General features: G+C 46.6%; 7 protein-coding genes across 7 annotated transcripts; 4 read left to right on the top strand and 3 right to left on the bottom strand.

Moving 5' to 3' along the window:
- Positions 1-2,199: 2,199 nt before the first annotated feature.
- On the bottom strand, positions 2,200-6,423 carry T069G_10075 (heterokaryon incompatibility protein (HET) domain-containing protein; the record flags this gene model as incomplete). The annotated part of the gene is made up of 1 exon (XM_056177285.1): positions 2,200-6,423. One exon carries the CDS (start codon positions 6,421-6,423, stop codon positions 2,200-2,202), a length of 4,224 nt encoding a protein of 1,407 aa, XP_056025763.1.
- Positions 6,424-7,193: 770 nt separating this feature from the next.
- T069G_10074 (uncharacterized protein) lies at positions 7,194-8,145 on the top strand (the record flags this gene model as incomplete). Its single annotated transcript, XM_056177284.1, has 5 exons — positions 7,194-7,264; positions 7,326-7,462; positions 7,533-7,649; positions 7,715-7,873; positions 7,931-8,145. The coding sequence occupies 5 exons, from the start codon at positions 7,194-7,196 to the stop codon at positions 8,143-8,145; spliced, it is 699 nt and encodes a 232-aa protein (XP_056025762.1).
- A 1,105-nt stretch (positions 8,146-9,250) lies between these two features.
- Positions 9,251-11,137, top strand: T069G_10073 (uncharacterized protein; the record flags this gene model as incomplete). Its single annotated transcript, XM_056177283.1, has 2 exons — positions 9,251-10,268; positions 10,356-11,137. The coding sequence occupies 2 exons, from the start codon at positions 9,251-9,253 to the stop codon at positions 11,135-11,137; spliced, it is 1,800 nt and encodes a 599-aa protein (XP_056025761.1).
- Positions 11,138-11,307: 170 nt separating this feature from the next.
- Positions 11,308-12,512, bottom strand: T069G_10072 (uncharacterized protein; the record flags this gene model as incomplete). The annotated part of the gene is made up of 2 exons (XM_056177282.1): positions 11,308-12,267; positions 12,372-12,512. 2 exons carry the CDS (start codon positions 12,510-12,512, stop codon positions 11,308-11,310), a joined length of 1,101 nt encoding a protein of 366 aa, XP_056025760.1.
- A 2,032-nt stretch (positions 12,513-14,544) lies between these two features.
- T069G_10071 (major facilitator superfamily domain-containing protein) lies at positions 14,545-16,358 on the top strand (the record flags this gene model as incomplete). Its single annotated transcript, XM_056177281.1, has 6 exons — positions 14,545-14,746; positions 14,795-14,828; positions 14,888-15,052; positions 15,112-15,583; positions 15,636-15,963; positions 16,021-16,358. The coding sequence occupies 6 exons, from the start codon at positions 14,545-14,547 to the stop codon at positions 16,356-16,358; spliced, it is 1,539 nt and encodes a 512-aa protein (XP_056025759.1).
- Positions 16,359-16,637: 279 nt separating this feature from the next.
- T069G_10070 (alpha galactosidase A domain-containing protein) lies at positions 16,638-18,374 on the bottom strand (the record flags this gene model as incomplete). The annotated part of the gene is made up of 1 exon (XM_056177280.1): positions 16,638-18,374. The coding sequence occupies one exon, from the start codon at positions 18,372-18,374 to the stop codon at positions 16,638-16,640; it is 1,737 nt and encodes a 578-aa protein (XP_056025758.1).
- A 3,133-nt stretch (positions 18,375-21,507) lies between these two features.
- On the top strand, positions 21,508-22,263 carry T069G_10069 (alpha/beta hydrolase family domain-containing protein; the record flags this gene model as incomplete). The annotated part of the gene is made up of 1 exon (XM_056177279.1): positions 21,508-22,263. The coding sequence occupies one exon, from the start codon at positions 21,508-21,510 to the stop codon at positions 22,261-22,263; it is 756 nt and encodes a 251-aa protein (XP_056025757.1).
- Between the last annotated feature and the right edge of the window lie 318 nt (positions 22,264-22,581).

Below are 22,581 nucleotides of genomic sequence, written 5' to 3'. Positions count from 1 at the left end.
ATCAATTACACACGACAAGTTTTCATGAAGCCATTCCCGCTCATCCGCTATTATGAGTCGACTAAAAAGCCCGACGCCTCCTGCGGCAATTGTCCGCAACCATCCCCACAGGTCGGCAATAGACCGCAAGCCTGTATGACTAATGCGGCCCTATATATTATTTCGTGTCCGCATGTTTCCGCTGATTGCGTTCGGACTGTCAATGTACGCTGAACATCAATCCGCAGGATAGGGATTTCAGGTAATTTGTCTCGGGTTTTCCTAAGGACCTCACTATGAGGTCAACGGACAAGGCACAGAAACCCGCCAATGCTAGGAAGGCGTGTTTACGATGCCGCCGGTCTAAGAGGAAATGTGACAGGGCGCTACCAAAATGTCTTCTTTGTACGCGGTGAGTATTACAAACTCGATTTATAATATCCACAAATGCTTCCATCTATCTTGTACACTAATAATTACGTGGCCTTTCTAGTCGACAAGAAGACTGTCAGTATGAGACTATAACCTTGTCATCTTCAGGATCTGTGACATCTTTTACGAATCCGACAATCTCTCCGGATGAGGCTCTCTGTCCGCAACAGATCAAGACCGCTATTGTCGGAAAATTGCGAGAAACTGAGCCTAAGGATGTGGCGCTTGCATATTACCGGACTATGCAACCTTGGTTCCCTATCATTGCAGAGTCAAGGCTAGGCGACCAACTTCCGGCCAATTGGGATAATGCAACACTCGATTTCACTTTACTGTGTTCAACCATCATGTTAGTTTGCACTGCTCCAGAATCTAGCACCTGGATGAATAGCAATGATTCCCTACTGAAGGATCTGTATCTTTCTACCAAAAGCTGGATCGCATTACTCGAGGGGATCGGAGTCAACTCAACGGAAGTTGTTCAGTCCAGACTATTCCTTACAGTGTTTGAAGTCACACACGGCTTATATCCTGCAGCTTACATATCAATAAGTGGGGTGGTTAGAGCAGCAGAGATTCTTAAGAGAGGTAGAGATTTAGAAACTCGCTCGAGTGAACCCTCATCAGAGGAGGAACGGGTAGAACTTTGCATGACGTGGGCAGCAATTAAGATTATGGATAGGTGAGTTACACGAGATGATACACTATGAACCTTGACGCTATCTATAACAGCAGCAAACAAGGTCATTTCTAACAGCATTATCCAGATATATTGCCATTGAAAACGGCAAATATCCTCCAGTCTCGAGACGCATTCATACCAACGAACCTGATTTACCTTATTCAGAACTTCCATTCGCTGTTTGCCCAGTTTTCAGGTCTACTCCCTTTTCTCCTCAGCGACAGTTTCTACGGTTATACGAAGCAACAAATCTTCTGGATCGAGTTCACTTAACTATCTATGAGCCAACGCCGCGAATTGCATTCAATCTTGAAGAAGGAGCTCTTCTGGTAAACACATTAGTATCATTGAGAACTGTGATACTTGGAGAGGCGCCTGAAGACTCAAGAATATACGCCAGTGGTCTTCTCATCTGTAATATGTAAGTATTGCCCCAATTCTTGAGGTATCAAAGTTTACAATTTGGCAGCGGTCTTCTTCTCGTATACGATAAATGCGACAGAGAACGGACACTAAATTATAACATGAAAGAACACTTGATCGCAGCCACTCTGCCGTTGCAAAACATAATAAGAGACGTATCCAACCTAATTCAACCGCTGAATGATATCGACGACAACTCCCTGGACAGCTTCCCGCCATTTGTCCACTTTTTGATGTACAAAGCTGCAAAAATTCTAACCAATTCTATGAGAGATGAAACCAGCTTCAATACAAACATCCAAATTCTCAAGTCATTGCGAGATTTCTTAAATCTCATACAAACCCGTTGGCTTGCTGCAAGTAAGGGAATGTACTTACCATATTGTTATATCAGATGCTCATTATTATTTAGGCCGTTATTTAGGCCTCTTAGACGAAGATACTACCCCAAGAATTTTTAAAGCCTTGGAAAGAGAGAGACTAGAAGATGAGTCGTCGGTTTCTTCATAGTCAGCTCGACGAAATGATGAACAGACCGATGCCTGCAATTTGATAGCCTTCGCTTAGAGATGAACTATCGCTATAACCCAATGAACTCAGATATACAATTAACTTCACAGAAACGGCATATAATAGCGCAACTAAGCTCACCAGAAGTATTTTGTATTCATGCTCTGAGGCTTCTAAAACATATGTACTCTCTTTCCAGAATGGAACATGGCAGGAAGGAATCCTTTGTTTTCATCAAGATTCTCTACAGCGCTCTGAAGAATCTTTGGAGTCTTCTTGAGGACCGAAACCGCAAGATATTTGTCCATATGCTTAGCTTGCATCTCAAAAAACTTTTCATAAGCTGCTAAAACAGTGTAATGACCAAGTGATATTGCGGCCTCTTTTGCATGCTCGAGGAGGTCGTCGAAAAAGTTGTCATCGTCTTCATCATCAGCGTCGGCGACATTGGCTTTTGTATCATTGACAGCTTCACTGCTTGTCGAAAATGGGAACCTCTTCGAGAGAGGCGACATCGGAGAGAAACTCTTGGCTGTCTCAAATCTCTGGAGTCCCGCATCGGTAAGCTTGTCATAGCTATCATTTGCCAGATTTGTAGCTTTTGACAACTTCTCTTCACCTTGCTTCGCGTTCTCAGAGCTCTTGATGTACGTTTCCAGGATCTTGCACATCTTTCTCTTCTTGCGGTCCATGTATATCTGCCACGCACTCATGAGTCCAGGCTCTACTGCAGAGTTGGTAAAGTCGATTTCAGTAGCGGCGACGCGCTGGCCATAGAATTGATGTGTTGAGCCCAATTCGAGGAAACAGAGAAACCACTTTGCCCCCGGAACTCCAGAGAACCGCGCCAATACCCATTCTCCAGCAACAAGCTGAAGCTGTGGCTCTTGAATGTAATCGAGCATTCTGACGACTGTCTTTTCTTCCTTTGTGGCGCGTATGTAGTCCGTCGTATCCTTTTCTTCTGCTTGTTTGTCTTGGTTGCCTTTGCCAACCGCGGTATTTGCGACCAAGTTCATTCCCCCTTCTACCACTTGGTCCACGCTTTGAAGCTCGATGCTTCCCTGAAGTTTCTTCGCTCTGGTGGTTTCTTTGATGATCTTGTCTTCAGTCGCCTTTTCTACGTCCAATTGTGTCTTCAAGATGCGCTGCTCACACGCAAAATGCACGGCCACATTCGCAAACCCGGTGCTGATAGTGCACCAGCCAGAAATCTTTTGCTTCGGACTGGTTGCCTTTGCCACTTGCCGCACCAGTTTCTCCCGGTCAATCATTGTCACAACAATTCGTTGTATGTCAAAGATGCCCTCAATTCCCGAGCTATTGACTATGATCGGGTTTGGACACGCCAGGTTTTCGGCCGTAATCTTCTCGCCGTCGTCACTCATTTGCCTCTCCAGTCCCTCGGGCTCGATGACGTTGAAAGCGATGTCTTTTATCTTCTTTGGTAGAGGATTTTCTTTTTCGCCTTGTGATTTCTCGGCATCGTACATAATCCTCATATACTCGGTCACGCCTGAGTCGAGTTGTTTCCACTCAGGCTCTGCTGGCACAGGCGGCGCGGGGGGCGCTGCGGGAGGAGCGGGTGTTGCTTCCTGCGGCACAGCTTTCCCCGATGTCTTGGAGGAAAACTTGCCGAATCCTGATTTGATGTTCTTGCTTAGTCCAAATCCTGGAAGGCTCGAGGTCACTTTCTCAGAGGAAGATTTCAGGCTCGGAAGAGACGGGGTTAAATTGAGCGACCATGAAGACTTCTCATCATTACTTGTTGCATCCTTCAAGCCATCATTCTGAAGACTCTGGTCAGAGGCTGATTTCTTCAGCTGTTCGCAGTGTAGTTTGACGTAGAGAAGAATTTTGCCAATGTTAACCAGCTGTGGCTGAAGGTTCTCAAAGCTAGAGTTGCTTATGAACGATGTTATTTCTCGCACCCAGTGCAAAGGTATACTCTCACGTCTCTTGTCCTTCACGCAGTCTATCGCATCGCGGAGCATTTGGATGATACCATGATAAGTGACCATCGTTTGTTTTCGGTCTTGTCTCACTTTTGCTGAAATCATCATATTGTATCGCCGACCACGATCTTCGTCGGTCCCGTATGCCTTGTGAGACGCGGGATACATGGATCGACCACGAACAGGGCTTCCCATCTCTGCTCCGGCCCAATTGAATACGGACACATCGTTATGGGTGACTATAACTTCGTCCAAAAGGCGAGCAAGAGCTTTCGCGTAACCTTCCGCATGGAACGATGGGAATCGAACACCAAGAATACCCATGAGAGCATAGACGTGATCGACTGGAACCGTGGCAACTCGACTGCAAGAGAGTTGTAGAACTAACTGCGCGGGGAATCCACTGCGAGCAATTCCGCTTTTCCACGTTGTGAGTGGTCTCACACCTCCAAAGTCGGCTATAAAACGTCTGTCAGAGACGATGAGATCACCTGCTTTCGCGACAAGACAAAGTAAGAGAAATTTGATGACTTCTTCGGTATCATTCGCATCACTTGGACTTGCATCGCCAGATGGATTAGGCAGGTGGTTTTTCTTGAGCTCTGTTAGGAGACGTATTCCACTCTCGTCAGATCCGTGACGCTTGCTTCTATCCAAATCGGAGGCGGCGAGATAGACAGCTCGTGAAATCTCGGACGTGGCAGTCTCTACTGTCATATTGGCTGGAAAGCGGAACCCTAGAGCATTGAGTACAGAGATAAGCTGTATCGACTCTCTAACTTGCTCTGCTTCGATCTGGTAGCTTGTTTCCCAGTGGCCACCGTTGTTGCTCTCGTTGACAAGTTCAATGTCTGTTTCTCGTAAATACGGAATGAGCGCGTCGAAATCCCCAATTTTCCATTGAGAAAGCTTTGCGTGGTTAATGACTTCTGGTGGGCCCGCGTAGATGTTTGATTCAATTCCCTGGGTATGAAGTTCAATGAATGGAACTAGAGGATATATATCCCCAAGATTTTCAATGGGACGACTGAGAGGTGTCCATTCTGAGTTGACAAAATATGTCATTTTGCTCATGACCAATTCCTGCAATGTCCATGCTCGGCTTGCCCACTCAATTGTAGACTTTATCTCTCGGAAGCTTGGGATGTTGGGAGTTGCAGCTGGCACTTTGTCTCCGCTGTTCTTCACCTCTCTCCCAAATTTGAGCCAATCGTCAATCGCGTCAGCTTCACGCCAGTTGGTATCCAAATGTACAAGACAAAACTCGGCATTAGAATACCAATCTCCCATTAACGACAAAGACTGGGATAATTCTCCATAGTTCTTCTTGTCGATACAGCATGTGTCAGACCAGATGTAGCGAGCCCCGCGTCTCTGGAAATGACTTGTCCGGAATATTCTTTGCGCCTCTTTTATCGAATTGTTCAACTTGATAGCTGACTTCCACCTCTGTAGGCGACGAATCAACTCATCCACTTCATCACCGAGGCGGTTGCTCTTCTGAAAGATTTGAGTACGTTCCCCAACAGCCTTCTGCTTTAAAAGCAAATCCTCAAAGTCCTTCTCTGCTTGGGCGTATGCTTCCTCTGCCTTGCTAACAACCGTAGATGTGGTAGCATGATCCGAGTTCTCTGGCTGTGGCATATCAGGGCCACCACTGACAATGCTTTCCGCAGTTGCGGTGGGAATTCCCGCATTTTGTGAATCTTGCGTATTGCCGTCAACAACCTTTCCGGCGCGGTGGATTATGGTGTCGAACATCTTCTTCTCGATCTTACTCAGATCAACCAGTGATTTCTTGGAATCTCGAGTTTGCCGGGCCGAATTCATTTTCCATTTCATTTCGTTGGCCTCAACCTTTCTCTTAATAAGTTCTTCCACGCTCAAGCCCTCCGATTCTTGTTGTAAGATCATCTCGATTATTTGTTGTTGGTCGATTATATCGAGTTTACACTGCTCAAGCACCAGAGAAATATCATCGCTCTGGGCAGCTAGAGTCTCGACATTGGAGGCAGCCCCAGTTCTGGTTCTTATGCGCTCCATATGCTTCTCCCTGGCACGCATAAAATGAGCCAGGGTGATCTCATCTCCTTTCCAACGATGAGACAGTATGCAATATGAGTCAAGATGGGAAATGTTCCACGCATCGACTATGTTGCCAGTATCAAGGTCGATCATGCGTAACGGCCGTTGGGGCCGCTCCGTATCTGGAGCCTCGAGAAACTCAATGTCTTGCAGGGTAGAGAGAGCACTATCCTTTGTCCGTGTGAAAGTTGGCTTAAAATCCGGGACAAACCATAGGTTCAAGGCTGCTCGGAGCTTCTCTGGGCTGCTGCCGATATCATCAAAGATCTTCTTGATCTTTTCAGGAGTGATATCTGTGTAGTTGCTCAGGTCAGTGACCCTTGCAATCTTATCGGATATACTGGTCATCGAGGCCATGGTGATCAAAATGGATGGCTAATACCAGCCTCTTGGTGTGCAAATACCCAGGAAATGAAAGGATGACCACCTTTGTTTTGTTTTTCTCCAGAAACTCCAACGTGGGCTTCTGGCAATTATAATACCCCTCAAAGCAATTGGGTACATGCGGCTGAATATGTGATGAGGTTGTCCCGCGAATTGGGGCGCGGAGACAGAGCTTGCAGATGCGCTAAGACGTCAACTCGATTAGCCGCAATTGCCATACATTATAAAGCAGACCTTTATCTGGAGAGAAACAAAGCCATAGCCTATGGCTATCTGCCACGTTGGTCCTGTGTGTTGCATTTTTTCAGCTGGTCATCATTTGTTGGGCCGTTTGGGATACGGACGCCTTGAGATGCCTTCCAGCTGCTATGTCATTGGCGCCGTTGAAGAGGCGCAATTAGCCTGCATCGGCAGCCTATCTTTATTCGGAAATAGCTCTTGGAGAGCCCGGAAATGCTCGTACATATGCAGCAATGACGGCCAACTGGTGGGTCAGTAGGATGGATCAGCCTGTTGAATGGTGCCCCGAGCTAGCCCAAGGCTCTCGTTTCTAGCGTGTGATTCAGGCAGGATAGGAGGAGCCAAATTATCGCCATTACTCTCCTTCTACCGGGGTCCCTCCAGAGTCCCCGGCTTCTTACAAAATTCCCAGTATTCTACTCACAGCCCAGGTGAAATCTAAAGTGTGGCCTTCATGAGAATTCTTTACTATCATCATCTACAACATTCTACATATCTTTAACATGGCGTCGTACCATAGAGTTCTAATGACCTTTGATAGGTCAGTGACACAAAAGAGTGTAGAGTGCAATTAGTGAGTATCCCTTCCATACTTGCACTGAACTGCATTCTCACAAACTTCCTTTCTTTGACAGTGATATCCACCCATGGGATGTGCTGATAGATGGGTCACGATGGAATGGAAAGATAAGACTCGTCGGCTACGTCGATGTGTTTTTTCTCATCTGTTACTCAGGAGAGTCCCGCTTCGAGAAGGGCATCATTATATACAGTGAGTCTTTCCCAGTCGGCAATCTATGATGATTCCAAATAATACCCAACTCTACTCACAATCTATTTAGAGGATGATGAGATCATCCAAAAGTTGATGGAAAGTGCGGGCGTGACACCAGAAGGTCTCGGCTTGCAGCTCATGAACGAAAAGGAAGTCAAGGCAGCAGAAGGTGGAAGAAAAGAAGGTACGTCGGATTATTTCAGTGCTAAACCTTTCAGCTTTGGCAAAGACTCATTTCCTGAATTCTAGTGTTGAAAAAGTATTTCGACTTCCAATCAGTGAAAGGAGGTCTCGACTACACAATCACAAGCCTCGGTCATGAGGTGGGGGTTAAGACGGAATACGATGCCTCAACTTTGAGAAAATACGTCATCAAAATTCGCAAAGGCAGAGATTCTATAATGAAACGTAAGCTTTGCTTAATTCCTACCATGTTATGATGACATCTAACGAGCGAATTATTAGCGAGAGTTCGGAGAGGGGTCAGTCAACATGACCTCTTCGACCTCATGCACGACGCGGTTCGGTTGGGAATCATCACGCAAGCCGAGCTTATCGGTCAAATCATTGGAAAGACTATCGGTGGATCGACGATGGAAGATGTTACATCGAAATATCTTGATGCTTTGATTGGAGCGAGGAACTCCAAGAATGTTGCACTGGAGGCAGACAGACAATGAGCCGCTGTTCCATAGATACAAGAGTAAAGTACCACACGTAGAGCGGCTTACATACAGAGAATGTACCTATATTGCTAGACTGTCATTATAAATTGACTTTGGGGGCGATGTAAATAGGTCCATTTATTTTATCCACTGGGTCAACTTCGTTCCATGATGTTGGTACTCTTGAGCCTCAATCATTATAGAGTTGCATGTCATGCCTCCACTCCCACTCTTGCGGTGGTCACCAATTTGCGCTCTGTCACAAATTGCCAACCAATCACTTAACCTTGTAGGCCAACTTGGTCTCAGAATCAACAACTTCATCACCCAATAGATCTTGCCTCTCTTTTGTCTAGCCACAGGCTTCACTCAGCTGCGTTCATTTAGCCGGACTAACCAAAAACGAAAGCTATTCAGTCGCATTGCAGCAGCGACCTTCTCCGTACATCTCTAGCGCTCTTGATGACGGACTCAATTACAACACTTTGTAGCTTCAATTGGCTGTAGCTCAGTCGAAAGGCGCTGAGCCTTGTCTTTTGCATTACCGAAGCGACCAAAGGTGTTTGTGTGATACCGAGATCATTCTTGATTGACATGGTTTAGCGGGCGCAGATTCTTTCTATCGACTTGGACCAACGCCATATTGTCCTTCACCCACTTACTCCAAGTTGTTACTCCATGAATAGGAACATCTCTATGACAACAAAATCGCAGCATTGTAAAAACAATCTACGTACCCCCATCCGGATCGTTGCAACCCAAATCGTCGGCATTTCACCGTAGAAGAATTATTCTCGGCGGGGATCGCCGCCAGAGGAAGCGGGGGGTCCAACAACACAAAAGTTGACGTGTCTGGTGGGTATGGCTGCAGGACTATTGCCGGCGATTGGTTCTGACAGGCCTTGAAAACTTGGGGGCTAGGCTGGTGAGGCTAACAGTTCGGCGGCTAGAGCTCGTTGCCCCTGCCAAGCGGTGGACGAGTATGACTTGATTCACGTCGGCTTTGTTTTCCATGACCAGTTCTTGTCCAAACCATCTTCTGGCCTCATGCCGGGGCGAGAAGTAAAGGGCCGGAGCCAAACGACAGGAAGAGGCCACCGACAGATGCTCATATTACACCATGTCTTCTACCGATAATACTGAGCTGATTCTTGCCATTGTGGCACTTATCATTTCTATTCTAGCCTTTGTTATCGCTATCCTGCAGGCTCTCCAGCAGTATTTCGCGTCGGCTACAGGATATTCTTCTTGCAGCGAAGCTGTAATAGGGAAATGGTCGCGATTCTCCAGGCGCAGTATGCTTTGGTCTGAGTTCCGCATCGAAGTACATTTCGAAACACCAGTCTTATTTGTCGCAAGGCCCGAAAATACGAGAGGGCCTCTCGGAAATGATGAGGATTTCCGTACAGAGGATAGGAAAATTATACGCCTCGACGGCAGCCACGCAAACCTCAAGTACACTTCAAGCACTGAAGAGTTCAATGCGCAGCAAAAGAAGAACAAGCAAGAAGCCATTCGCACAGCAGACAACGAAAACGCAACATGGTGTCACTTGCTGATGACCATCTATCAAATGGAGAATGAGTCGCGTTCTTGGCAGCAGGAATCGCTAGGCTACCAGCCTCCCTTAGATCCATCGCCTCCTCACTCGTTGGTTGTTTGCATGCAGAGAAAGCAGCGAGTCTGGGATAGCATTCCCCAGGGTCTTAGTAAACCCTATGCTACAACCACTATTTCGCATCTAATCGAGATCGCCGCTATGCTTGGCATTCACTGGAAGAACTTCGATTTGGATAATGATCGTTATCGAGCTCAAGGCAACGGCTTTGTCCTGTATGGCTCATACGTTGATAACTTGGGCATATCCTTTACCTTTCAGAAACAAGGCCGAACCGTATTTGGACAAAATCGCCTTATTCCAAACCACGACATCAAGCAATTGTGCTTTGGTTTGGCGCCAACAATTCTCCATCGTGAAATGCTCGTCAACGTCGATGGGGGTGAAGATCATGCAACATTGCAACTTGGCACCTTGGCAGAGATTGCTGATACTCTGGCGGAGTTTGGCTGTGATAACAACACGATTGGTTACTTTAGAAAGAACGCCGAAACTGCTCGTCATAGCCATCTATTCCCTGGTATGTCGTACTCCGACAATTCCTACTCTCTCCATGAGACTACCAGACCCCTAGTTGAAGTATTCGTTTAGACTAATTGTATCACAGTTCCCTTCGAAATACTGGGCATGGTTGGTCAAATACTTCACATAAAGGATACTGCTTTTCGGATGCTTCCTAATCCCACAGTATATTACTGGGAACCCAACACATTTTCCCTTCCCACACTCACCCATAACATTGTCGCTCTATTAAGGGTAGTTCAAACACAGACGGCCCGTACCGAAGAGAGTGATCAGATTTCTGACATATTGGATTGGTGTGATGACGTTGTGGAAAAAGTTGAAAAGCCGCCCAATGGATCGATCCATACCAACATCAGCGGTACAGCAACGGCCGACAGGATTTCACACGTACGGGGAGGCATAGAGCTCTGTGATCAATACTTGAAAGGTGCGGACATGGTAATGATTTACCAAGTCGTTCGCGTACACATCCAAGAAGTATTGGGGATGTTGAATCAAAAACCGGGTGACGAACCTGAGGATGAGAGCCATGATTCCATTAGCATAAGCGACTTTGATTCCGCTACGGTTGACGAAAAGCATCACATCCTAGCGCGATTATACTGCACATCGGTACGACTTAATGTCATAGAAACTGTTTACAAGCAGCGGTCACAGTACAACCAGAAAGCAAACACGTATGTGGCGACTACGGAAGACATGGTGGACTCTGAGGCCACAATTAAACGGGAGATTAACAAGATTTGGTGTGCCCTCATATTCCGAATGCTTCACTGGCTGCAACTGCACGACTTTCATAAAAAGGATATTCAGGTAAGCAAGGGCGATGCATATGAGAGTCGCACACCGGTATACATACTCTAGGCTGTATGCTTGGTCGATGGTAGAATAATGTCATAGCTTAGCAACGAGTGATGATTTGAACATTTCCTAATCTTAATTCGATTCAATATTCGCTACACAATGTATCATCTAATGATAAGATACTCCATAAAATACAGGCAAAAGTGTGGGAAACCCATCAGTTCAGCAGCTCAGTAGTTGTACTGGTTAGGCTCAATGGTCCTTTTAACGATTATAGACCACTGAGCAATCAAGAAGAAACCAACAAACCCAATCAGAGACACGGACAAGAGGATAATCTTGATGGAAAGAATAGCCAGGTTTTTCCAACTCGCCCATGTAAAGGTGTGAAACGCGTCGGAGATTGTGGCGTAGCCTCGGCCGCCTAGGATCGAAGGCACTACCTTGCCATCAAAAGACCTGTCGAATGGAATGATGGCATCATCTTCAATCGGAAGAAGAGACGCTTGGATTCGCATCAGAACAACCTGGCTGGGAACAATGAAACAGATGGATCCAATAATGGTGACGAGGATGACAAGGGCGCATTTGGTGTACAGGACCATATCTCCAGTTGCCATGTCCATTCTAAATCTGTACGTATTGTCGGGCATGAGAAGGTTGAAACAAGGCCAGTCGAATCCCATGGACGAGGCTACCCAGTAGGGCAGCCACCGCGTTATCTCAACCGCGGCCCAGTGAATGACGACCGCTTTCCATGTTGCGTTGAAGGTGCGTCCAAACGAAGGCACACGTCTCCAGAATGATCGGGGACTTGGCTTAGAGATGATAAGATGCAGCCAAAGGGTGCTGAATTGAACCATGGCAAGTGCAGGAAGAAGTCTCGACAGACGACCAAATGGGAATGGCACATAACGAGCGGCGATTACAACTGGGAATGCCGTCACGGCACTCTGGAGTAGAGCGCAAGAAAAGCCACGGAAATTGGCCATGAAGCCGTCGGTCTCTACCAAAAGGCGATAGATGGCTGCTGGAGAGGACGAGTTTATCCGGCTGGGATTGTCGACAGAGTTGAACTCCGGGGCCCGCTCGTCCGCAACATTGCCGAGTCTAATGGGGTCGTTTTCTCCTCGCTTCTTGTCTTGCACAATTGCAAACACCGGATAAACACGGGGCAAGGTGTAGTTGAACTATTTTACCAGCGATCTCATTAGTTGCGATCAGAAAATCATCATCACCGTGAGTCGAGAGATGATAGAATGCTAAATTGACTCAGGGGGCTACAAGCACGCACGATAATGAAGAGAGGCAGGAGAACTGCTAGGTCAACCAGCAAAACAACGCGCGACCACCAGGGTGCTTCATAAGCAAAATGGACGTTATCGTCATGATAAATAGCCCATTGCATCGGCTGCGTATGTGCTGCGGCAGACATTGTAAAGGCGCACTTGTCAGTGAATCATTGAAGAAACAAATGTAGAAAGGAGGAAAGAAAGTGTAAGATTTTGAGATTGACACGGGATGAGACAGGCGGATGTCTCGTGCGTTCTTACTTGTTTAAATCCGCGACTTTACAGGGCTTAAGGGTGGGGGGTTTCCCGGCTGTTACCTGTTCAGAAGTGCCATTTCACTTCACAATTTCCACTTTTGGAGAGGCGCAGCCATAAGTTGACTCAATGATGAACTAGTCAAATACGAGGTGCCAAACCGCGAACACGATTATTACGTGGCCTACATGCGCCGTGCGTAAGACAGTTGTTGTAAACACTTGTCAACATAGTCACGATAGAGGCCAGTTGTGCAAATAACATTGAAGAAAAGAAGAAGACATGTCATGTGAAATTACTATGACAAAGTTTCCGGTGATTCCGATGGCAGCCAACTAAAATTGAAAATATCAGACGGAAAATGGCGTGCCAAGTAAACGTGGCTCGGCTGTAGTACCCGGACTGGTATAATGGTGGCTAATTCTTGCAAAACAGTAAAGCTAACGCGGAATAGAAGTCAGCTCCTGGCCAAGGAAATAGAAGCCGAGTAGCACCACAAAATTTCCTTCTTTACTTCTTTTTATATGCGTGAGTTTCTTTCGATCCAGACATTTTTAAGCTTATATTTTGAGTTACTGCTTTAGCTGTCTTGGCAACGTGAACCAGCTGGTCACAGAATAACAACAACGCTGAACCGTGCAGTACTCAGAGTGCCGGAGCTTGATTTCTGCAACTTGACATCGGTTGTCGCTGTCCCTTTGAGCTTTAGTCTTCACCCTTGTGGCGCAATCGGTTTCCATATTAAACCTTCATTTGATAGATGTATATAGTAGTCTCAATCAAAGGTTTAATTTTTGCTCTGAGTCCTTTCAGAGTTCTGGTGGCATTACCTTAGTGAAGTTTGTCGGAAGCACGTACCCTAAAGCTGTAGAGATACTTCTGAAACCAACGGCATTGGCATAATTCCCAATTCCGACGTCAGCGAATCAATTAAACATCCATATTCTGAATACAACATTCTAAAAAGTTATGATGCCTCGATTATGCAGCAATTGGGTTCCCTATTCAACAGAAACTCAGCCCTATCACCATAAGCCTTGCCCTTTTTCACAAACTGGTGCTCTATAGATTAATAAAGCATTCCCGTTCCCAGGTCCGTTAGCCAACGCCCTCTTGATGACATGGGCAAGGCTAGGCTAGGGAGCAGTTCTTCTCGTAATTTTGTGCCGAAAAAAAACACGCATTAAAGAGCGTACAAGAATAACCATATTATTGTTCAAGATTTATCTTTATATCAAATTTGCAGCGACGCAATTCTGCCACGCACCAAATAAGTAGGTTCACCAAGGTCGATAAACATGTGACATTTACCCATACAGTATGGTTCCAAAGGATCAATGTCATTTTAGACGGCCTACTCGGTAGAGCGAAAACCCGCTGGTGGGCACTCAATTATCTTTACATTAGCCGCTCATCCGCTCCAGTGATCTCCGAGGAATTCGGAGCACATTTAGCGATTTTGCCGATGCTGTATCACCTAGGGTAGCACAACTACATGTAATTACCTGACTCCGATCTCCGGACCAGGTTGGACAAAGGCCCCCTCTCTTTCTTTAGTCTGGGGTAACTTGTGGATTTAACGGACATTTGAGTGGCGGGGTGCAGGACAACAAAGGCAGAACCCTTTCGTCATAGGACAGCCGCGTGCGGAACTGCTCCTCTTCGGAAGCCAAGTGCCGGTCTTGACTCTTGAGGCGTCTACAAAGGGAATCATCAACAGCAGGTCGCAGGGATCGGCTGCCACATCCCGGAGATAGAATGGAGTCACCAGTTCAAGACAAGAAAGTCAATGGGGTCCCCTGGTTTTGTCTTAGACATAACCCCGCAAAAGATCATTTCCCATAAAATCTGGGGTTCTCGCGAAGCGTTCGCGACGCACTGTTTTGCATCAACAACTGCTGGGGGATCATAAATCAGACAATGCAGCTTTTCCAGTCAAAGAAAACGGCAGAGACACCGCCAGGCATGGATTTGGCCATGCAAACAGGCAATGTTGAAAAGGAGCCTGTGTCTGTTCAAAACGAGAATGCTGCCGTGCAGCAGCCCTCCATCGACCCTGAACTGGAGCGGAGAGTCGTCAGGAAAACAGACATGAACCTCGTGCCATTGGTCATGGCTCTATGTACGTTGCATCGTGCCTTTCAACCGCCTGCAGCTAATGTCTCTGTAGATCTTCTTGCTTTCCTTGATCGGTCCAATATTGGGTATGTATGCATCCTGTCACAAAATTGCGACGTTGGTTTCTGAAAGTAGTCACATGCAGGAATGCGCGCATTGCCGGAATGAGTACTGATCTTAATCTGATTGGAGATCGTTACGATTGGTTGCTCACAATATTCTATATCCCTTACATCATATTTGAGTTCCTTGGGATAATGTGGAAGGTCGTGCCACCACACATCTGGGCAACCATTGTTGTTTTCATATGGTATGAGCCTGACCTAAACACACTTGAGTTGCTCGGTGAACTAACAGTAGTAACTATAGGGGGCTGGTATCGACTCTTCAAGCGGTCACCCATTCATGGGGAGCGGAAATGGCACTTAGATTCCTCATGGGAGCCGCTGAAGCAGGCTACGGACCAGGAATCCCGTTTCTGCTTTCTTTCTTCTATCTCCGACATGAAGTAGGCTTCCGCTGTGGAGTCTTCCTCTCCGCTGCTCCTCTTGCCAATACTTTTGCAGGAGCCCTTGCATATGGTATCACATCAGGTCACCCATCCATTGCGAAATGGAGGGTATTGTTCCTCGTAGAAGGACTGCCTACAATTGTCATGGCAGCTGTGGCCTACTTCTATCTCCCAGATTCTCCCGAAAAGGCCAAGTTCTTTGATGAAGATGAGAGAAGAGTAGCCATTGCAAGAAGTGTCCGTCAAGCAGGCTCTTCTGCCAGGATAGGCGGAGTCGATTGGGTGGACTTTTTGAGAGGGCTGACTGACATCAAAGCTTGGTTCACTGGGGTAAGATGATACAATTTTATTCCATGGTGGTCAGCGCTGACAATTATTACAGCTCATGTATTTCAGCTGCAATGTTAGCTTTGCTTCTCTTCCAGTTTTTCTGCCCACGATTCTCTCAGAGATGGGGTTTTCTGATGTAACTGCTCAAGGCTTAACAGCCCCTCCATTCTTCCTGTCTTTTCTCATCACTCTCATCACGCCTTACATTGCAGATCGAACTCAGCAGCGTGCCTTTATGCTCATCATTCTTACTATTATCGGCGGTGTGGGCTATGTTATCCTGGCATCTGCCAAGTCAGTTGGAGCCCGCTATTTTGGAGTCTTCATGGCAGCCGGAGGCATTTTCCCTTCCATTGCTAATATTCTTCCTTGGGTATTGAGTAAGTGTGAGGTCAGACGTCATGCTAGATACACCTCTAACCCGCTCGTCTTGCTAGATAACCAAGGCAGCGACACTCGCCGAGGAGCCGGAATCGTCCTTCTCAACGTTATCGGGCAGTGCGGCCCTTTGCTGGGCACCCGACTGTATCCGTCCAAGGAGGGCCCCTTCTACGTAAAGGGGCAGTCGGTTTGTGCGGCGTTTATGTTCTTTACCACGCTACTAGTCATTGGTTTACGAATTCTGCTCGCCTGGGAGAATAAGAAGCTAGATCAGAAATACGGGACTATTGAAGAACAGAAAGCGCGAATTGCTGAGGCACAGGAGCAAGGGCAAGTTGCCACTCAGCCTGTGGCGGTAGAGAATTACGGGCCTATGTTTAGATATGTGCTATAGAAGGCGTTGTACATCTACACTACACTCAGTACAAGTTGTCCATAAAGGATTGTTACTTATCCGCCCTCTTTGTACCCTTATGATGTGTTGAGTTGCCCATGTACAAATAGAAAGAATGTATTGCCGCATTCTGTAATCTTGTCCAACTCCATATACTACTGCAATGCTTCAGCCAAGGTTAGCAAGAGGATATCCAGAGTCACTTTTTAAACAATCTTTATTCGAACACATGCATTCTCTAGAAATCTATAAGAGGTTCTACATCCACCCATTCATTCTCTAATAGTGACTCTTTGTCAGGCGGAGAAGCTGTGAAGCACCCTCCGTGAGGGAAACAGAGTAAGATCCAGTCACTCTGGTTGACTTGCCCGTCCAGATGTCAGTAAAGGTCCATGTCGAACCCGAAATACCAAGGTCCTTCAATGATACAGTCACCTTCTGCGAACCGTATAGCTGCGTTCCAAAGCCTCCGTTGCCCAGGTCCGGTCCGTAATTGACGAGAAGAACGTAAGCCTCGTGGTTGTTTGAAGGACCACCAATCCATGCCTGCAGCTGCTTGGCAGCGTTGCTTCCAGTTCCGGGGTTACGAGGCTGCATGGGGTACTGCGCAAAGAAGTCGGCGGCAGCAATAGACTGCTTGCTGGTAGTCAACTTAATACCCAGTGCATCGATTTGCTGCATGTCACCACCAATGACCAAGTTGGCAGCAGCTCCGAGCCAGTGGTTCTGGACAGTGTATCTAATAGAATCATTGACACCCGCAAGGTGCTCCGGGTTGACGGTGAATAGAGCATCCATATCGGGGTAAATCGTAATGGGAACATTACGCTGTGCCTGTAGACCGATGTACTGGCGGTAGTTTTCAATAGCACGCTGGCCAACCTGCCACGCCATCAACGTGTTGGTGCCGTAGTTGTCCAAATCTTGGTCGGTTCTCATCGATTCAGCAAGCTCGCTCCACACAGGCAACCAAGTCTCATTGCGGCAAAGTTTCCATGAAATATCAAGTCGAATCTTCCTGCCCGACTTCGCGATGGCCTTCTGATAAGCCTTCACGGCAGCAGAGCTGTCGCAAGCGAGATTGGCGCCGTTTGAGGGGCTGCCGGGAGTCACAAAGTCCAGCTTAAGCATATCCACACCCCAAGAAGCCCACTGCGCGACAACTGAGTCATGCCATTGTTGAACACCGTTCTTGCTGAAATCGAAGTCGCAGTTGATCTGGTCGTTGTTACCGTTCAATATATCACCAACCTTGATCTTGGTACCGACAATAGTCTGGTTGTGTGCGACACAAGGAACACCGGGTGTGATATAGACTCCTAGCTTCAGGTCTCTGCTGTGCAACCAAGAAGCCAGCTGAGGGAGGTTGAAACGCGTGGTGTTGTAGATAATACGGCCGTGCTCATCAACTTCGTTGAAAGCTTGCCAGCCGGAATCAAGACTGCAGAGATCGTAGCCAGCGGCTTTAAACTCAGGTCGAGCAAGCACGCCACACTGAGTCTCGACGAACTTCTGGGTGTAGTAGAGGCCGGATTGCCCAGCGAAAGATGGCACAACTTGAGAACCGTTTTGCAGAGCCTGGACGCCGTAGGTATTCCAGCCTCGGGCAGAGGACTTGAATCCGTTTCGTGTCTTGGCAGTTTTGAGAACCTTCAGAGGGCCACCGGGAGTGGCATCTGGCTGCGGATAACATTCAGGAAGCCCAGAATCGCGGTTCTGGATGCAGAATGGTGCCGGGTGAGTCTTGACAACATCCGTTCTGGAGGGGTCGTTGGTGTAGCACGCATCCTCGGCAGCTGCCCAGTACCACTGGTTGTCGCTGTAACCCCAGGTTGCAGTTGTGGAACCGCTGAGGAGGCAGAGATCGCGAATATCTTGGAAGGCGATGACGGCATCGTTGTTTTGACTTCCCGGGTTGGCTCCCAGGTTGGACTGTTGTTGCATGAACAGATTTCCCTTGCCGTCGTCACAGTTGACCAGGCTTGCATTGGCCTCGAAACGGGCAGCACAGTCCATGAACGCATTGTAACACTCAGTCGTGAAGTTGAGAGTTCCAGGAGTGTAAAGATTGCCACCACATTGGGTCTGCGCGGCCACAGGGCGAAGCAGGAATGTCCCTGCAAGGGAGATGAGAAATACAACAGTTGGCGCCATTGTGCTGAGATGAAGACTAGACACCTTGGGCTACTACTTCCCTGCTGTTCAAAAGAAGTCTCCTCACCATAGTGACGGCGCCAAGGGCCTATTTATATGTATTTCTTTGACGTTCTCGGAGCCGGCTTCTGCGAAAATCGATATTCATGTTCGGCAGCTCGGCAGGACTTGCCGCTCGTGCGGTGAAATTTCCGGGGCCTGGATCTTGGAGCTGTTCTGTAGTCAGCTTTCCCCAGAGACTGGTTTTTATCCGAGGGTTAATTACTTCTTCAATAGTCTTTTTTTCTAACCCGATGGATGTATAGAGTATCCAAGTGCAGGATATTTGTCACGAGTCTCATATCGTTTCCGGGGTTGGATGCAATGTGGAGTTTCTCCGCAAAGTCATCAATACGCCTTGTACGGAATCTGGGGAAATGGTCAACTTGTGGAGAGAAGCCGCGGACGATTGTTCGGCGTATACTTCGGGGCGCCCATAGCTAATGAACTGAATTCACCCCGCAAAACCATCAATAGGCTGAACGTGCTAGAGAAATAGGCCCAAAACGTACGATGTGGTTCTCTCAGATGGCCAGATGGGTGAAAGCCTAATGGGCTTCTTACGAAGGGAGGAGTTAGTTGATATGTGCCTATATCCACTAACACGACGCGTGAATAATAAGTACCCGTGCTCGGCCGCATCCCTATATTAACGGCACTGCTCTGCTCTGGTAGACCAGGATCCTTCGAAACGTAATGCTTCAAAGTAGGGAATAATTTGGCTCCCATCATCCATATACCGGTTTAGAAAACTAGGAGAAAAACAAAATGAATGGGCATGTCTATGAAATCGCCGCGGCGCGTATAGCTCGTGCAGTAAATTGCAATAGTGAGAAATTGAGAGTAAGACCTAGTGACATACTTTTGGCGCGTCAAAATGAATGAAGTAAAGCTCGCGCTGTATCTAGATTTAAATTGAAGGATAGCCTCTCCATGAGTGTCTCAGAAATCCCTCCCGATAGAGACTAGAATGGCCGTTTCCACTATTGCAAGGAGGCATGGAATAGATTCTGCAAATACAAAAAAATGTCTGAATATTTCTCGTTGCTTATCTCAGCTTGAGGCGGAGTCTGTCAACAAAACTGTTTCATACGGCTTGGCTACTTCGCATCCGCCATACAAGGCGCTCTCTATAATTTCGTGCAATTTATGCTAATCAATTGACAATTTATTTACTCCTCCAGGGCTCGTAAAAAGATATTTTCTAATTAGCAACGCGTAGGATCACACTTCCGGGCTTCTTATATACTTGCGTTGTTTATCAGCCGTGTATGCTTATGGGGACTGAGTCGTCGGAGAATATACTACCCTATATGTCAACAATTGCTCACGCCGAGATAGTTAAAATAGACAGCTTTTGCTGACTCTAATACACTATGCTGCAAGCGTACATAATGTAACATAAACCATGATGTTTTTTTCTTCTTTTTTTCCCTTATTGTGCTTTTGAGAAGTGGGAGGATACACGGTCTAGGATTATAGGTATCGGTGCTGTGAGTGGTAAATAAGACTCTCCTCCTAACCAATGGACTATTTGATTAATGTGAAACACAAAGGTGTCAATTTACACGGAAAATTGAAATGGATTTGCTACAACCTAATAGAATATACTAATTTAGGCTTTATAGTGTAGAAACGGGATTTAAGCATGTTCTAATTCTCCGTTTGCCCAGACCCACGTTTTTGCAGCAAATCACAGATCCGTCACTACGATTATGCAGCAATCAACGCGCATGAATGGGGAAGATTAAACAAACAAAGTACTGAGTATAGTTAATCAATCCTAATCAACAAACGTTTCCTGATTAAATGGATAGAGAGCGCTGTAACATATCTATTTGCGGGATTTTATCTGCCGTGTTTATAGTGCAGAAAGAGACAGGCTTGTACCTCAGGTGAGACAGAGAGACTGGTAGACGAAATGAGGTCAATGCACTCATCAAACTTGATGGTGTAAACGAGCTTCAGTGCAACTTCACATGTCTATATCATCTTTGGAGCAATTGGCCTGATGATAATCAAGGTTGATCCATGGCGAGACCAAGGCGTATTTTCAACGGCCGGAAAAGCCCAATCAGCAGGCCCTTAATACGGCAATAGTCCTCAGAACGCTATTGAGAGATACCTCGGAATAAACAGGGCAAAAAACGCGATTGATTTCCTATTCAGGCGTATCATGATATGTGATGAAAAACTTCCAATGGCTGGCTGACTCGCCTGACTCAAAGCGCAGCCGACACCTCGGCCAAGTACGAGGTCCGAAGTGCGAACTCAAAAGACTCAAAACGGGACAGCCTACATACTAAAAACGTTCAAGATACATTCGCACTCGGGAACGATCAGGTTCCCGATAGTCCATAGAATTCGGTCTCTAATTTAAGAATTGCTTACAGCGTAACGTCTCATCCACTCGTTTATCATTTTTGAAGCCTCATAACAGTGCCAATTAAGAAATGACTATGACCCTGAACAATGTTGCTGATATTGTCTGAGCTAACCATCTAAGAATTTTGTTGGCTTCAAATCAAAGTAAATGACAGTTTCAATAGCTATATCTTGTACGCTCTGCAATTCATGAGTAATTCTGATATGAATTTGATCGTATTTCAGTCAATCGGCGGTAACGGGATTATATACCTATTGAGATGAGTTGTAGTGTTGCCGTATTCCCTCGGAAATATCCCAAATGTGGATCAAGTAAATCCGTCGCCAGTGTATCAGATTGGATCCAGTTTAGGAGGTGGTATGGTGAAAATTATCACCAGTACGAAAAAGACTCGGACTCTAAAATTAGACCAGTATTACTTGGCACTAGACCATGGTCTTATAAAGGGCGGGCCATGTTGCTCGTAGAATAACTCAAACAACTCTTCGATCATCCAGTAATATTTTTTTGTTCTTTGTGTTCCAATCTGAAAAAAGAAAACCTTTATTGGATACTATTTCGACAGCAACTATGACTCCCAAACCTACCCTTATTTTTGTATCTGGAGCATGGCACAGCCCTGATACATGGAACAAACTTACTGCTGAGTTGGAACCTCAGGGCTACAAAACAGTCTGTACCTCTCATCCTTCAACCCGGTCTGATCCGACGAAGGGTATATTCGACGACATCCAAGAGGTCAGAAATGCTATCTTGGCTGAAGTTACTAAAGGCCAAGATGTTGTGGTCGTAGTTCACTCATACGGCGGAATGGTGGGTCCAAGCGCTATCAAGGGCTTGACTGAAGCCACAAGTGAGCGGCCTGGACGTGTCATTGGCATTGCCATGATGGCAACGGGCTATTGTGTTACGGGCGTTGGCTTCCTCGAAGGAATTGGTGGCAATCCGCCCCCATTTTGGAGGGCAGATACCGATACGGGATTCGCTACGCTGATAGTTGATACGAGGGAGCTGTTCTACCACGATCTCCCGGAAGAAGAAGGCAAATACTGGGTCAGCCGACTTCTGAAGCATTCCTTGAAGTCCCTTACAGATAATGGGGAGCATGTTTATTCCGGCTGGAAAGATGTTCCAACTCGATACTTGATCACGACTGACGATAGAACTTTCCCGACGGAGGTTCAATTGGGCATTGCCGAGAATGCCAAGCAGCAAGGGGGTGATGTTATTGTTGAGCAAATCCACACGAGCCATTCGCCAATGCTCAGCAAGCCGAAAGAGACGGCTGACTTTATCGTGAGGGCCGTTGAGACATTTACTAAATGAGAAAGCCTGTATCTTAGGAAATACAAGTCTATTTCCGCACCGGCTTGTACAATATTGTATATAGACCTTCGTAATCGTTCGTCATATCCAATCAATTTGCTATTCGGTAGATAAAATTATGCTTTCGTGAAATACAATTGGTTAGATCACCGGGACTTTAATGAATAATTGCAGTGGCGCTTTTCCGTCTTTGTATCTAATGTGGCATTTTTCCGTCGATTGCTGGGACGCTTTTTCCGTCCCAGGGGTTAAAGCTTAGACGAAGGTGAGATTCGTACAGGCTATTCAGCTATAAATCGTGTTGCCTTGAAAACTTGG

Source organism: Trichoderma breve, chromosome 6 (assembly GCF_028502605.1).
Source record: "Trichoderma breve strain T069 chromosome 6, whole genome shotgun sequence".
NCBI lineage: Eukaryota > Fungi > Ascomycota > Sordariomycetes > Hypocreales > Hypocreaceae > Trichoderma > Trichoderma breve.
The sequence above is the reverse complement of the archived record's forward strand: the minus strand, read 5'-3'. Positions and strand labels throughout refer to the sequence as shown.